Raw genomic sequence first — 15840 nt, forward strand, 5'->3', positions numbered from 1 at the left:
TATGCCAGAAGTAACAACTTAAAAAAGAAAACCTTCCCAATTTTATACTGCATCATGCTGGAACGTTGTAGAAGTTAATATGTCAAATGGTCTACAGATTAGCTTTTGATAATTGTCACTGATTTTAAGTATTTGACTTAAACTAAGTCAGCAGCAATTTCAGGATTCAATGATAGTAATGTCACAACACTGAAGACTCCAGAGATTCTCTTTAAAAACAATATTATTTTATTTTTTTATTTTATAGGTATTGTTATATACATGGCATAATTTGTGCTTTTTTATTATCAAGAATAAAACCATAAGGGAACACATCAGAAAATTAAATTTTAAACCAGGATTGAATTGTCTTTTTCAGCAGGATATACTGAGAGTTCTACAAAACCAGGAGAAGGAGGAGGAGGAGGGAAAAGACAGAGAAATTAACAAATAGATAGGTAGATCGATAAATAGATTTTTCTAGACACTTGCAGATGGTCCACTGAGGGTAGTGTGAATGTTCAGACTGTGATGTGCTTTTACCAACAGCAGCAAAGGCACCTGTGTTTCACTTTGTTTTAAAAAAGAAAGTACACCTCAGGGCCTTAATCTGGTTGAGTCCATACAAATTAAACCAAATCCATTCGTAATTTCCTCTGGGGGGGTATTTCTGTCAGAGAAATTTGCTGATTTCCTGTGATTTCCAGCCGTCACAAAGGTTGGGCCCTGATATGCCAGCTTGAGGCCCTTCAGTTGATCCCCCTATGGAGACTGATTGAATATAGAAAATCTAACCATGGGAATTATACTGTATGTTGAATCTTCTTGAATTTTCTTGCTTCAGTTGAAGATCCTCTGAAAGGGGATGAAGAGTGAATTCAGAGGGAAATTTTACCTGATACTTGACTCTAGGGTGGGAAATGGTGTTTAAGAAGTGAACCTTGCCAATTTAAGATGGAGACAACTTTAAAACGTGATATGAAGAGACATTTTGAACTGAATCCTAATATGTAGATTTAAGCATCAATACCAAGCACTAAATCGGCACTGACACCAAGTGCCCTATGTTATACAGTACTGTGCAGACTTTCTAGGCATGTTACGGCCAAAAATTGAGGCTGAAGTAAAGCGTGTAATGCTGAGTAAACCTGCCTGAGTGCAACACTGGGCGGGAAGGAGGACTGACGCAATTCATGCTCTGGATCTCCTAGCATATTACACTGTAAAAAATGCAACTTGATTGCAGAGTAAACAAATTATGAAGTATTGGGTACACTTTTGATAACTTTACAAGTTAATACATGTTATATTGAGTCTCTTTAACTATGTGAGATATACACCAAGTGAGCATATAGATTAAAGTTGAGACAGACTTTTCTGGGGGTTCAAGTTGCGCCAAGTTGGGTGCAATTATTAAGTTGAAAAGACAGAAATATATATTTCTATTGGAAACATTTCCTGCCACCTCAACAGTTTTTAGCTCAGAGCATGTAATGCCAACTAAATGGCAACATGAAGTCTTAAGTTGGGCCCCTTAACTCAAAAAAGCTGTGAAACTTGATACTTAACTTTTTTACGTTAGGCCCTCTAATTCATTCTTACAGTGTACCAGGGGCATTGGAAAATAATCTGTTGAAAAAATAAAGTCCACACTTTTAGGGTAGGGAGTAAGGGGTGGATGGGGAGTAAGCACGGCCTAGGGAGCCGTCCAGATAGGTAGTAGTGTTGCCATTAGCCTTTGGTCATGTTGTGCATGTCCCAAAGGCCTGAAAACTGCCGGCGGTCTCTGGGCATATTACAGGGGTGAAAAAGCCCTGACAAAGGAGAGGCTGTCGGCCTTGACCTTGACTGCCATTGTATTGGCATGTGTCAAGCCTGACTTCCCCCCCACCGCGTTGTTGCACATTGGGCCCCATGATGAATACTTAGCACCTTACATGCCTAAAACTTATGCACAGGACTGTACATTTTGATAAATCTGTTATATTTGAGGGATAACACGGATTGCCAAAATTATGCTAGCTTTAACTTTATGACACTCCACCTGCTTGTTGATGACAAATATTAAATTAACAATTCTACCAAAATATGAAAATTTACTTTTAACCACATTAGTTTCGGGAAATGCTAAATTGACCAATGTACTCAGATTACTTGATATCACTTTTAGGCTGCACTTAGTTTTTGAGTGTTGGGTTAGGGACACATAATGGGATAACAAGCTTTTAAACCCTGCTAGAAGAAGAATGAAAGTGTTGAGGAGCTAAGAGAAGTGTGAGGATATAGCATTAAAGGCAGGCTGATGAAGGGACCAAAAGGAAAACTTGAGTATAAAGTGGGAATAATACTGTCAATGAAACTCAAAACAAACAGGAAGAAAAAGTAGGAGAAGAGCAGAAAGGTCATGCAAAAAGACTGTTAAAGATCTGGCAGACAGGGAACACAAGATGAAGATGTAGAATTGTCCTCAAATAGTTGAAATGATCTGGCCATCTGCTGCTTTACCCCAATGAAGTTTTACCCATGCTTAAAAATAAGTTGGTCAGCTTTTGCTCCCACCTGAGACCTGGTTTATGAGGCTCAGGTGGGTATAATTACTATAAAGTATGATTACATAAGAGCCTTTTCTCTTCGTAATTTAATCAGCTCCTTGTCCCTATCTAAAGAGTAACTTTATGTCTGGATAAAATGACTCTAGGAGTACAGCTGTGGTGATCCAGTTAGACAAAAGCAAATGATCCTTTTATAGTCATAAATTTATCATTGGAAAATTCTTTTTCTTGCAGTCAAGTGCTTGTAGAGGCATAGACAGACCAAAATAACCAGAGCATATAGAAAAGAACAGAAGCAGAAAAAAATGAAAAGGTAAGAGACTTGACTAGGATCTCGAGACATATGCAGCAGGAAATAAGATTTCATCTGAAAAAACAATAACAAAAAATAAAGGAACAAGTTTAAAATCAGACAATGTATGGGGGAAATAGTCATGATGGGAGGTGGTAGCGCCATTATTTGCATTTTTCATGAAAACTGGGGTTTGGGAGCATTATCACTACCATGTGCAGATTAATGTGGAAGGTTCAGATATTAATGTTCAGGATGTGAGACTTGAGGGAAAGGTGGGGGAAGGCCTTTCTGGTATAAATTGGTCCGTTAGCTAGCCTTAGCTTCCCACTAGACTAAACCAATGTCTGATTTTCTTATAAGCTACCCATAGGGCTACACCAAGGTCCATGCCGGTCTCTGTTTCCCATCTTCTCCTTGTTCTTGTTCCTGCTGGCTCGCTTGCAGTCCATTGCTGTATCTATTTTCCTGACAAAAACAGGCGCTTGTCAGGCCATTTTGGTTTCAACAGTTCACAAACAACTCACTATTGTTGTAAGCGCGTTTGCTTCTCCCAGATAACCACCAGTGGTGTTTCTTGTGACTTTCACAAACCATCACGGCAGCAATTTAACAATGAAAAAGACAGTCATTGAGAGCCCCAGAGATAGACTGTCTGTTTAGGTCCATGAGGGGGCATAGCATCAAATATCCAGCTAACCTGGTTAGCTTTTGCTTTCTGCTGAGTCATCCATCTCTTTAGCTACTGACCAATCCATATTAATTTGGTCTGTGAGCTGGCAATATTCTCATTGAGCTCTGTCCAGTCAATCCTTTAGTCGGCATAAGCTTTGCACCAAGCCACAGTCCATGTCCACTGGTCTGTTTGCAAGCATTACCTCCTGACTAACCTCTAACTCAATAAATTTGATTAATCAACGAACATGAACATCTCTCCATGCTTCAGTCCTTGTTGATTGGGTCTGTTAGCTTGCATAAGCTTTCCACCAGGCCATAATCCATGTTGGTTCTGGTCATTCTGCTGGCTAGCATTAGCTTCAAACTCTAATGGTCCGTACGTCCCAGGCTTGTGTCAGTCTCCCGCTTTCAGCTCCAGAGACAAAAGTTACTGGTTGTTTGGCAGGTCGAGCCTTTCTCAGCAGGGGACAGGTAAAGCTTGCCATTAGCACAGGAACATAGCTCGTACACAGTCTGTTTGGTGTAGGTGGTACCAGCCGGCGCCCCCTCCAGGGGGTCGACAGCACTGCCCAGGGGAATGTTGCCCAGTCTAATAGTGTTGGCGTCTAGAAAGATCTGTGGACATAAAAAAGAAAGACAAATAAGAACTCTTTGGAGAAATTTACAAAACAGTAAAAAGAAAACAGATATTAAAATGATAAAATATGTATGAAGCATGACTAAAAGTTGGTGTTATAACTGCAGGGAACCAAGCTCACATGGATTGTCTCAGTTCCTAAAATAACACAAGAGAAAGGAAACTGATGTTTGAAAAAAAGACACTGAGGTTGTGGATACAAAGAAAGAGAGAGCACACTGCTGTAGGGGATGATACTCTCTGTGGTTGACCAGGGTTGTCATCAAGAAAGATCTACAGAGACAGAGACTGAATTTCTATTTAGAAGGGGTCTCCTTTGATGTGGAGGACAGGTGGGAGTGAATGAGACAGAGGGCAAGACAGGTGGAGAAAAGCAAGGGAATCAGTAGAAGAGGAGTGAGTGGGAGATGGTGATGCAGGAGCAAAACACACAAGGGAAGTCGGCAGGGAGAGAAAGTACACACTGTAGACAGAGACGACTCTTACACCACTTAATTTAAAGCAGCTCAAATAAGATTTGAGATCACTCAAATTATATATATATATATATATATATATATATATTTAAATCTTTTTTCATAATTGATCAAGATAATAGAGCAATTGAATTGAACTGTTCTTTCACAGAGTCTATATTTTCACAGTTATCTCTTTGGTTATTTTGCAGTGTTTGGACTATAATGTAAGAGTGCAGTGTTCACTGACTGGATGTCAATATATTAGAGGTAACTTGCAAAGAGGTTTCTTCAATGATTTTCGATGCAAATACACCTCCGACTCTTGGAAGAGTTTCAATGAGTTTGTGCTGCAGGGCCGATCAAAGACTTGGTTGCGGCCAGTGGATTTAACGGATCAGGTGCCCAGTTAAATTCATCCTAATTGACTTTGACGATCAAAAAAAGAGCTTGTGATGCACAAACAGAAAAGTTCATTTTCTGACAATGATCCACTCAGCATAACTTTGTGAAGATAAGGACAGATTAGATGATGCAACACTGGATAACTCATTAGAATGAGAAAAAAACACAATACTATTATTTTCCTTTAAAATCCCATGGTTTGGGTGAACAGGCTTTGTTGTAATCTTAAACTGAAACGATTTTGATATTAGATTAATTTATTTAGCAATGACAAATAAATGCAGAGATATTCAGCTCATCTTGAACCTTACACATGGAGGCTTTATGTCAAAGTATGGCTTGGTATTCCTCTGAGAGGAGCACATGCCAAAAAAGGTGTTCAATCTAGGACTGTCAACATTCATCTCAGTTGAGATTAATTAAGATCCATAAAAAGTGCATTAATTGTCTTTTTAAATCGTGGTTAATCACATGCTTTATTGTCCCTTTCAACACACTTTGGTTAAGCTACTGCAATGTCTCCCCTGATGTCCACCACTGCTCCTTAAGGTCTCATTTCACTTTAAAACCTCACAGAGAGCTCAGGGAACAAGTGAGAAGTCATCTGCACTTTATGTTGTCAAACATTTACCTCTTTACTTTTCCATTATTTTCTTTTCAATCCATATTAAGTTTCTTTTTCTGTGGCTAAGTTCATGCTGAAACATTCAATCTTCCAATAAAAGCAAGTCTGTATCCAAACAGGAAGTCAATTACCCTTAACTCAAGACAGGAGAAAAATCCAAAATGACAAAAAGACAGTTTGAAGAACAAAATAACGGGAATTCAAAATGGGATAAAAAGGGTATGATTAATTGTAAACAACAAGAAATTCTGATACTAATTTTGTTGCAAATAATTGAGTTGAATTCATTTGACAACCTTAGTTCAATCAAGTTACCTTTTGAATTGGACATTTCCTCACCCTTCTGCCAGACCCACTTGTGACATTTCCACATGAAATGAGGGTAGTCTGACAAGTAAATGCAGTGGTATACGGTAATCCTGTGACTGGCATGATGATAGAACGTATAAAATGAAAGACCTGTGCAATCTCAGGGGAATTTAAAGAAACTGCTTGATTATACTTTTTTCAGTTTGTATTTCTCTGCTCTTTTGTTGATACTAAAAATGTGTCAAACTACAGCAAGCATTGTCAAAAGATAACCAGGATTAATCAAGGTCCATAATCAGTGCATTTGTGTTTTTTTCGTGTGATTTGCTTTACTGTCCCTTTCAACACACGTAAGTTAAAACATGTCAGCATCTCCCTGCAGCCACAGTGATGTAAAATAAGTCTACGGCTGCTCCTTAATGTCTCATTTCACTTAAAAAGACTCACAGACAGCTCAGTGGACAAGTCAAAAGACATCCGTACCTTTTATTACCATACATTAACATATATACTGTCCCCTCATTTCCTTTTCATAACATAACAAGTGGTGGTTAAGTTCATATTAAAGTATTTGATCTGCCAATAAAAATGGTCTGTATCCAAACATGAAGTAAATTACCCTTAGTTTAGGGGTAATACAAGAACTGTTTTTTTTTTTTTTTTTTGATGCCATTATATTGAGAGGAGAGCAGTGGATAAAGTTGAAAACAAGGATGAAAGAACGAGGGATAGATATGTGGAAAAGGAGCTACAGGCTGCACTTGCACATAGGGTGTGTCCTGACCACTAGGCTAATTGCATGCAGGTATGAAAACAATTTGAAATGCAAAATAATGGAATTACAAAATGCAATAAAAGGGTGCAATTAATCATTACTAACAGCAGATATTCTGAGATTATCAATCTTTAATGGTCCTGAATGTTTTAAATCGCAGTTACTCCCATCCTTCTAAGCACATTTTAAAATTTCACTTTTTTTTTTCTTTTTGCATACAAAACTATTTTGTGTCATTTTGGAATTTTTAAGGAGATTTTGGAGTCAGATCTGCTTTTGAAGGTAGATCAAAGAAAATAACCATAGGAAAAGGAAATTATCATGGATTTAAGAGGAAATTAGGGGACAATAAAAAGCAAATCTTTGATAACATGAGGTGCAGATGTCTGTAGAACCAATGAGACATTGAGGAGCAGTGGTTGACTTATTTTACTCACTGCGGCTGCAAGGACACCCTGACAAAACTTAGCCAAAATGTGCAGAAAGGCACAATATAGCAAATAGTGGAGCAGCTAAGTGAAATAATCGTTCAAATGGTGATACAAACATAAAACTTGGTACATGTACTCTTCAAGGTCTACTCTTTTCAAAAATAATGCTGGCCACGCAAAAATCCAAGACGGCGACCATTTTCCAAGATGGCAGACACATCACACTGAGCCTCATTGTAATGGGTTAAAAAATTGAAGGAAAAAAAAAACACAATTATTGCCCAAGTCCAGGTTTTGGGCACTAAAATGGCAAGTGAAGGTAATTTTGTCCATGGCAGTTGCATATAAGACTTTAACCAAGATGGCGTCCAAGATGGCTGCCGCAAAAGACAAATTTCGCCATTTCTCAGCTACTAATAGAGATTGACAAATGATTTTTGTGTCTAATCCTACCTTTTTCAGGTCAGAGAATCGAATGGACTTGTTCCCATAACCATAAAGACTACCTGAACTGCTGCATCAAAAATGGCATTGAGGATGTCTGCCATGAAACATATATTTTCATTTAAAAATATTGCCGGGCACAGTCGAGTGGTTAGGGTGTGCACCATGTACGCGGGCAGCCTGGGTTCGGATCTGGCCTGAGGTCCTTTGCCACATGTCTCCCCCCCACTTGCCCCTGTTTCCGAGTCTATCCACTGTCCTCCTCTATCCAAATAAAGGCATGAAAAGGCCCAAAAACAAATCTTTAAAAAAAAACAAAACAATTGCCTATTTTGTTTGATCCTGCCTTCCAAAGTTATTTATCCAACAAAGAAAAAATACACAGATCTATGCATATCCTGGCTTAAAACCCATATTTTCAAGGTTAGGTGATTCAAAGGAAAACTTTATAAGAAAGTTAAAGTTTTACATTCATTCAAAGATCTTGTCAGCTGCCATGTTAGTTCCAAAAGAAGGCCAAAGTTCAGCAATGGTACACCTTTCATTCCATCGTACTTCTAATGGATGTCAAAGTAATCAAGAACATCTCAGTCAGAACCAGTGATCTTTGTAGTCAAGAATGGGGCATCAATTTAATGGTTAATGTAACCCTTTATGAATAGTGTAGGTCCCACCATCATACATAACCACCAGGGTCCCCAATGTACGCTGACAATAGTGACTATTACACCATGGCATTTAAAAAAAAGATAAATAAACAAACAAGTAATAAGAAGAGAATGAATTTAACTGACACATTTGTTTCATGTCACACTAACCCACCAAGGTCATACTGTAAATATTTAAACTTCTTGAAGTGAAAGAAGATCTTATTGACAGTGCATGGGAAACAACACACATGAATGTATACATTCATGTTAGTACAAATAAGCACCATGATTAGAAATAAAGATAAAGAAATAAAAAAAAAATGCTAGAGGAGTAAAGAGTCACACATCACATTTCCAAGTGCACAGAGCTGTACAGGTGAGAACCAGCCTGTAGCACTTGTACCTGCCACGACAGCCTGATTTGCAGCCACATTTGGTCAGCTGTTGGCAACTCTTGGCTATGGGGGAGTTGGCTGTCCAGAAGACCTGGCATTCTTCACCAACCTTCTGCCATCCCCAGTCAGCAGGACTCTCTGCTTCTGCTTCTTGGTTGCCTGGGCCCAAACACAGCCAGCCTGGTAGGCGGCACGCCTGGTGTGCTGGAGCACAGCTGCTCTGGTTGGTTGAAGCCTCTGCTTTCTGGCAAACATGTGAAGCCTCGTCCACAGTGGCAGCAGTGCTGGACCTGTCATACATCAGTAGGACAAACTTCTCCAGTATCTCCAGGTCACCATCTTCCACTGTGAGAGGGTACTGGCTCAGCTTAGAGAAGACAGGGGAGGCCTCTGGACAAATATCTCATGTTTGCAGTTTTCTTGCCCTTGTTGTGGAAGGCTGTCACTTAAGTCCTGTGTGATCTGTACACCATCTGGGTGACTACATGAGCAAGTCATGCAGAGCCCCCTTACCCTTGGCTCGGCTCTCCTGCGCTGGCATGCCCTGCCAATTCAGGTGCAGCTATCTAATTATATCTAATTACTACCAACTACTGTTTACTAGCTAATTGATATGGGGCTGTTAGACAGCATTTGGGACACTAAACTAAACTATAGTACAACTACTACTCTAATACTACATTATTAGTAAAGCTAGATTCAGCTGACACTGAACCCCATGCTGAGTTACACAGCAGCGATGTCACCAGTGTGACCTGGTTGTGTGCTGACGTTCACTCTATTGCATTTGTAAGCTCTCATCATTGCCTCAGTTTTGTACTTACTAATGTGAAAATGGCTCCATTGGATTCTACGACCCAAAAAATGTATGTGCACACCAAAAAATCATGTAGCTATATATGTTTAAGTTGCCTAGGTATGAAGACTTTAAGTTAATGGCAGCCGTCTTTGATGCCATCTTTGTTACCAAATTTTATGTTATGACAATAATTAAAACAAAACTCATGAAGCTGGTTATCAAAAAACATTTTTATCTTACAAAAATCATCAGGCAACGATTTAAAAAGATGAAATAAAGCAAAATGTGGTCAGGCAAGGCAGCCATCTTGAAAAATGACTGCCATCTTGGATTTTTACGTGGCCAGTGTTATTTTTGGGAAGAGCAGACCTTGAAGAGTACATGTACCGAATTTCATTTTGGGAGTGATCCAGATCACCGTCTGGATCCAGGAATTTTTTAAGGGATCCTGTACTATTGGGAGATAGGGCTAATGGCGGAGGTCTATGCTGTTACTACTTTACACCAGGAGATGGCGGACATGAGTAACTTCAATCCCAGCAGCATTTTTGGGTGTGTTTCTATTCAAAGTTTTGGAGTTTATAGAGTTTGAAAGATGCACGCCTGGTCAAGGAGACGAGTCGGGGCGTAACAGAAAGAAAGCCAAAGAATTGGAGCGAGAATACTCACAATTCTGGGAGGAATAGTGGAATATTCACCCTCTGCCATGACTTCCAGTCATCCAGTGAGACCATGGGTGAGACTGTCAGTGCATCTGTTGGCACAGGCAGGCAATGCTTCCACCATGACAGTCCACCCATAGCAAAGCCAATGCTTTGCCTCTCTGTGTTTCCACCCCACCAGGGAGGGAGTAATCGGCGAATGCTGTGGTGGGAGGCACATGGGACGGATCCAGGAATTTTTTTTTTTTTTAAAGGATTCTTCACCATTGGGAGATAGGGCTAATGGCGGAGGTCTGCGCACTCCGAGTGCTTTATTAGTTGTTGCTTGGGTTCCTTCTGAGGATGAACTAGTCATTTGGTAGACGAGAGCTTTGCCAGATAAACTACAGCAAGATAGATATTTGATCCAGGAAAGCAAGAGAGCTAAGTAAGAAAGGACTCTGTTCAAAAGATGGACAACTAAATAAAAATGAGACAAGTACAGAGACACTGAGAGTCAGGAGATAATTTATTGTTCTTCAAAGAGCTGTACTTCTCTTTTACTCCCTTCAATCATCTCTCCCTATTCTTCCCAATTTCTCCCCAGCCCACCCAAATGGCCACTGTGCCTCCTGGCCCTTACTTTTCTCTGCATTCCCTGCACAACTTTGTCTCGTTTTCAGATTGATAAAAGCTGTGTTTCAAATGAACCATCTCTGTCTTGCTGTCTGCTGACCAGTTTATTTGCTCTTTTATTTACTTTCAATCCTCTGTGGTTATCGAAGCTCTGTTCTCTATCCCTCTCTCATACAAACACCCCTAAGGCTGGACGCTAATCTCAGCAAACATCTGTATCCACTTATTCATGCTCTTCACTTTAAAAATAAGAAGAGAGTGAAAAAGTTGCAAAAGTGAGACAATAGCGCACAGAAACAGGAATAAGAGAGGAAGAAAGACTGGATACAGAGATGGAGTTGGATGAAAGGATGAGGGATGGATGACAGAGAAAAAATGGGCACAGAAGTGACTGGAAGAGGATAAAGAGTGGCAGTTAAGATGAAGGAAAGAAGAGGAGAGGGATGAGGGATCCACATACCGCCAAAAGCAAGGAACCAATTAGTATAACTAATGATTTCACATTGGCTGACAGGGTACAACTCGATCTGTATAAACAACATCCACACTCTCTTTCTGCATGATGGAGCAGAGCAAAGGTATGCTCATGTTTCCTTTAAATATCTTTGGGGCTAAAAGCTGCACAGCTATTAGCCATTAACCTGACGATAGATGGGCTGAAGCCAGAGCAGAATAGTCTGAGGGAAGTAAAAAGATGGTGCCATCCACCGTAAGTCTCCTGAATGAGCTCTTTACATTCTCTTGACTAAAGGCTTTTAGTGTTTTATTATATAAAAGATGGTTAACCATTCAGGGGATGATGTACTGATATAGTTTTGATGATTACAAAACCGCATAGTTACAAGGGACAAGGATGTTAGAGAAAGAAATGATAGATTTTGGTGTCTAAGACTGAATCAGACAACACAAATGTGGATGGTTTGTGATGGGATTGCATCTAGGAATGCACATGAATAGTATAGAAAAGCCCAGATGGTTAAACTCAGACCCCTTTGTTAGTTGGCAGGCCAAGCAAGTCCACCCCGATATCCCTCTTCGTAGCCACATTTTCAAACTTTTCATGGGGGATTCTGAGGTGTTCCCTGTCCAAATGAGTTATATAATCCCCCAAGCAAGTCCTGGGTTTACCCCAGGTCTGCTTCCAGTTGGACGCAGTTCAACCTCCAGTTGGAGGTGACCAGGAGGAATCCTGATCAGATGCCTGAGCTGCCTAAACAGGCTCCTTTCAAAGTGAAGTTCCAGTTTGAGCTCCCTCTCGATATCTGAGCTCCTCACCCTATCCCTAAGGCTGAGCTCAGCCACCCTCCTGAGGAATCTCATTTCAACCTCTTGAACCCATGATCTCATCTTGTTGGCATTACCCAGAGCTCATGACCACAGGTAAGGGCTGAAACAAAGATTGACTGGTAACTGAGAGTTTTGCCTTCTGGTTCTGTTCCCTCTTCACCATGACCGCACTTGAGCTCCTTCACTCAGGCCAAAGACATCCTCCCCACCTGGAGGGAGCAATCCCCCTAGATGAAACCATGCAGAGAACCACAGCCTTGGTCTTGGAGGGGGCTCAGCTACAAACCACCCCAGCTCACGCTGGAGGTCTCAAGCTGATGAAGCCAACATCCTCAGCAAAAAGCAGTCAAAAAAATAATGTCAAAAATAATTATTAACCTTTTTTATTAGCTCAGGCCCACAATCCAAGCCAAACACTCCATCTAACACAGACACCCACCTCTAGTTGCCACTGTAGCTGTTTATAATAACTACTGCCTTGCGGCCACAATGCTCTTTCCTCCAACATAAACAACCGCTAACTACTTCAGCACTGATAGCATCTTGTAGGAAGAGCGCAGTTTTGCACTATTTTGATCTAGAAAATGCTGATTCTGTGTTATGTACCACCAGGCCAAATTTGAGTCATGAAAAACATCTCTAAGTTTATAAAATTAAGCTTCAAAATCATGAAAAATAAGAAATCAGAAAAACCAGACAAGTACTCCAGCGATTAGCCCGCCCCCTGAACTTACCGTGGGCTCTGGCAAGAGCGCAACTGCTTGGCTCTGTGCCAGAGCAGAGAGACAGAAGTTGGTGAATAAATGTACTGTTTTCTGCACAAATCTCTCCATTACAACACGTTCAATGACCGATAGACCACCGTGGCTGATTGATTTGGGAAATTTACCTCACAATGACCAAAAACACAACCCTTGGAACCCCAGGACAGTTTTTACAATTTTTTGGTCCATGTGTATTTTTATTTATTTTTTTTTTTTTCAAAAATGGCTGTAGAATCTCCACCCTAGAAAGCACAATCAAGTTATAGACAATTTTTTCAGGGCAACTCGGACTATCAAAATACCTGTGCTGGACTGTGAAGGACCTTGCCCAAGGGCCCCCTACTGGATACTGATTGGACCCTGAAAAGGAATTTGAACCCCCAATCTCCTGTACCAAAATCAGCAATGCAAACCCCTGAGCTGTCCCAACTAATAAATAATAAATCATTCAACAACACAACACACATGCACAGAAGTTTTTTTTTTGTGATTCTGCAGATTTCTTAGTTAGACCTTGAGCTAGTTTCTTCCCCAGTTGTAGAGCTTACTGGCTAGCTGTTTAACTGCCTGAGCCAATAGGATAAATGTCCATGCATCCCATTTTAGGAGTTTAAATATCCTCTTTTTTATTATTGTTGATCTTTGACTGGCCCTGATGGGTTGCTACGACCAAGGGGAAAATAGAAAAGGAATTGGAGCAACATGATTGGCCAACAGGTAACAGGAAGTTATTGACTTTTACTTCCGGTGTCAAGATGGAGTACTGACAGCAACACTGCCTAGTTTTTCACTGTGAAAAAACCCCCAGAAAAAATAGTCATATCATTAGGGATTTAGCAAAGCAGATTTGTAGTGTCAGAACTCTGAACAAACCCTGTGTTCTGTTCCTGGATTAAAAATGTTCCAGCAAGGATATAAACCGAAGGAAAAGTGTGTCGACCAGCAAAAAGGTAAGCTTTAGATTACAGTTTACTCTGTAGAGATCTGTTTTTGGTTTCTGAGATACCTGCATGTGCCACTGTAGGGTTAACTTTCAATGAAGGCAGTGACATCAGCTAACAACAGACTGTATTTAGTTGAACTGCTTGGTGAATTTATATTCTCGTAGCGTCAGGAGGGTGAGGTAATTCCCCATAAGGACCGGTGTTGTGATGGATCCCTACCTTTGCACTGACCAAACTATACCAAGCCAGGACAGAGGTGAACAACTTTGTCTAAACAGTCTAAATCCAAAATTCAGTCACACATAGATCTCAGTTCTTTTCAGATGTTTACAACAACCTTATTCCAAAATAAAGTGTGTTAGGATACAAATTTTGGATTTCACTTCACATGTTTATAGTTTGCTGCAGTGTTGCTTAGCCCCCCCCCCCCCCCCCTCCCCACCCACCCACCCACCCAAAAAAACCCACCAAAGTTGCAACCTACCAGGAACTGCCCAAGCTTAAGCATCTCTTAAGAGATACGTAAAAGTGTATGTGCATTATCCTTTTAAAGGTCTTGTTGTCACATAAGAACTGTTTTTAGGTCTTTAGTGATTAAAGAAGAATAAAAAAAGAGAAGAAGCAGCTTAGTGAGAGTCTTTGAAGCCTCTGGGTACAGCTTTCTCATTAGCCTGCAGTGTCCATTGGTTTTAATAAGACACAGTAACACAGGACACTTTAAGGGAGTAAAAAGGAAAATGTGCCCATCTCTTGCCATGTTCTAGGCAAAAGAAACTACCACACTACATCTCTAAATGTCAAGGTACGTCTTTAACAGGTCCCTAGTGCACACCTGTCATCTTCCCTCTGGCTGCCTGCATAAAGCTGCCAGGCCTCCGTTATAGCCTCACACAGGAAAGGACTCAGTCACGCTTGGCAACATAACCCAAATCTAATTCCAACAGCCTGCTCGCCATAGCAAGGAAAACCTTAAATTTAGCTGAGTGTGACAACGAGATGGGAGCATGAAGAGAGTTTGTTGCGTGTTTATGTGAGGAACTGCCAATAAAATTACTGGTTTCTCTTCCAAAGCACTGGAAACATCTTGGCAACAAATTAAAAGAAATAGGAAGAGGAGGGGGGGGGGGGCTTTGAGAGAGGAGGAGGATGGAAGAAGCAGGCAATAAGGAGAGAGGAGGGGAGACAGGGGATGGACGGGAAAGAGGAGAGGAAGAGGAAGGAGAGTCATTGGTTGTAGCTTAAGGTCGGATTAGTGCTGACATTCATCCCAAATGAAAGTGTCTGTAAGTATTAGGTCAGCCTGTTGTAAGCTGTGTGTGAGGGTCTGTACATGGGAAAGTGTGCGTTTAAGAGTGAGTCAGTGTGTGAAGACGTGTGTTGATGAATACAAGAGTTTAATGAAAAGGAAGAAGGGTGGGTGGAGTGTTTCTACACGTATTTAGAGACATGCTTCCATTGTATGTGCTTATGTTGTATGATTACACTGATGAACTCATTTCCTTGCCTCTTTTCTTTGGCATTTCACTCAAAGCAAAACAAAAGTCAGAGATTTTATTGTAGCCATGACATTAATCACATGATTATTTACGTGCTGTAAGCCACAATTAAAGTCACTTTAATTAAAATGTATGATTATTGTTATAATTTGCTCAAAAAGACACAGATTCATCAAATAGTAAACATGAAAACCTTATCAAACCTGTATTAACAGATACACTTTGCTAATAAGGTTGTCAAAATTTTGATGATTTAATTCTTTTTTGATGCCACATGCTTTAAATGACATACTATGCATTATTTTCTACATCTGATAGGACAAAAAAGAACCAAAATTATTACAGATAAAACAGATATACAAGTCATATTTTCAGTCTAAGCTAATCTGAGCTAATCACCTTCTATTTAAGTGATTTCAGTGCAGATTTCAACATTAACTTAATATTCATTTAACTAGTAGGAACTGCTCTAAAGTTGGAGAGCACTTTCATATACTTTCTGAGCAGCTGAGGAACAGCCAGCCAGTTGGCACATACTATCCCCATTGCCTGAGTTTTTCTTTTTTTTTTTTTCATCAAGCCGACAGTCTAAGGTAGGCTACTGTCTGATTCGTAACATGTTTTGAGCACGCTAGGCCTACTTGTC

The 15840-nt window shown here is 40.2% G+C and overlaps 1 protein-coding gene across 3 annotated transcripts in view; it reads right to left on the minus strand.

Annotated features, from left to right (window-relative positions):
- Positions 1-270: 270 nt before the first annotated feature.
- Positions 271-15840, minus strand: part of LOC121508055 (zeta-sarcoglycan) — a 605848-nt gene continuing 590278 nt past the window's right edge. For all 3 annotated transcript variants that reach the window (XM_041784545.1, XM_041784546.1, XM_041784544.1), the window contains one exon: positions 271-4116. In XM_041784545.1, the coding sequence (XP_041640479.1) occupies positions 3910-4116 (207 nt within the window). In that variant the 3' untranslated portion in view covers positions 271-3909. The remainder of the gene's footprint in view (positions 4117-15840) is intronic.

This window comes from Cheilinus undulatus, linkage group 4 (assembly GCF_018320785.1).
Source record: "Cheilinus undulatus linkage group 4, ASM1832078v1, whole genome shotgun sequence".
Taxonomy (NCBI): Eukaryota; Metazoa; Chordata; class Actinopteri; order Labriformes; family Labridae; genus Cheilinus; species Cheilinus undulatus.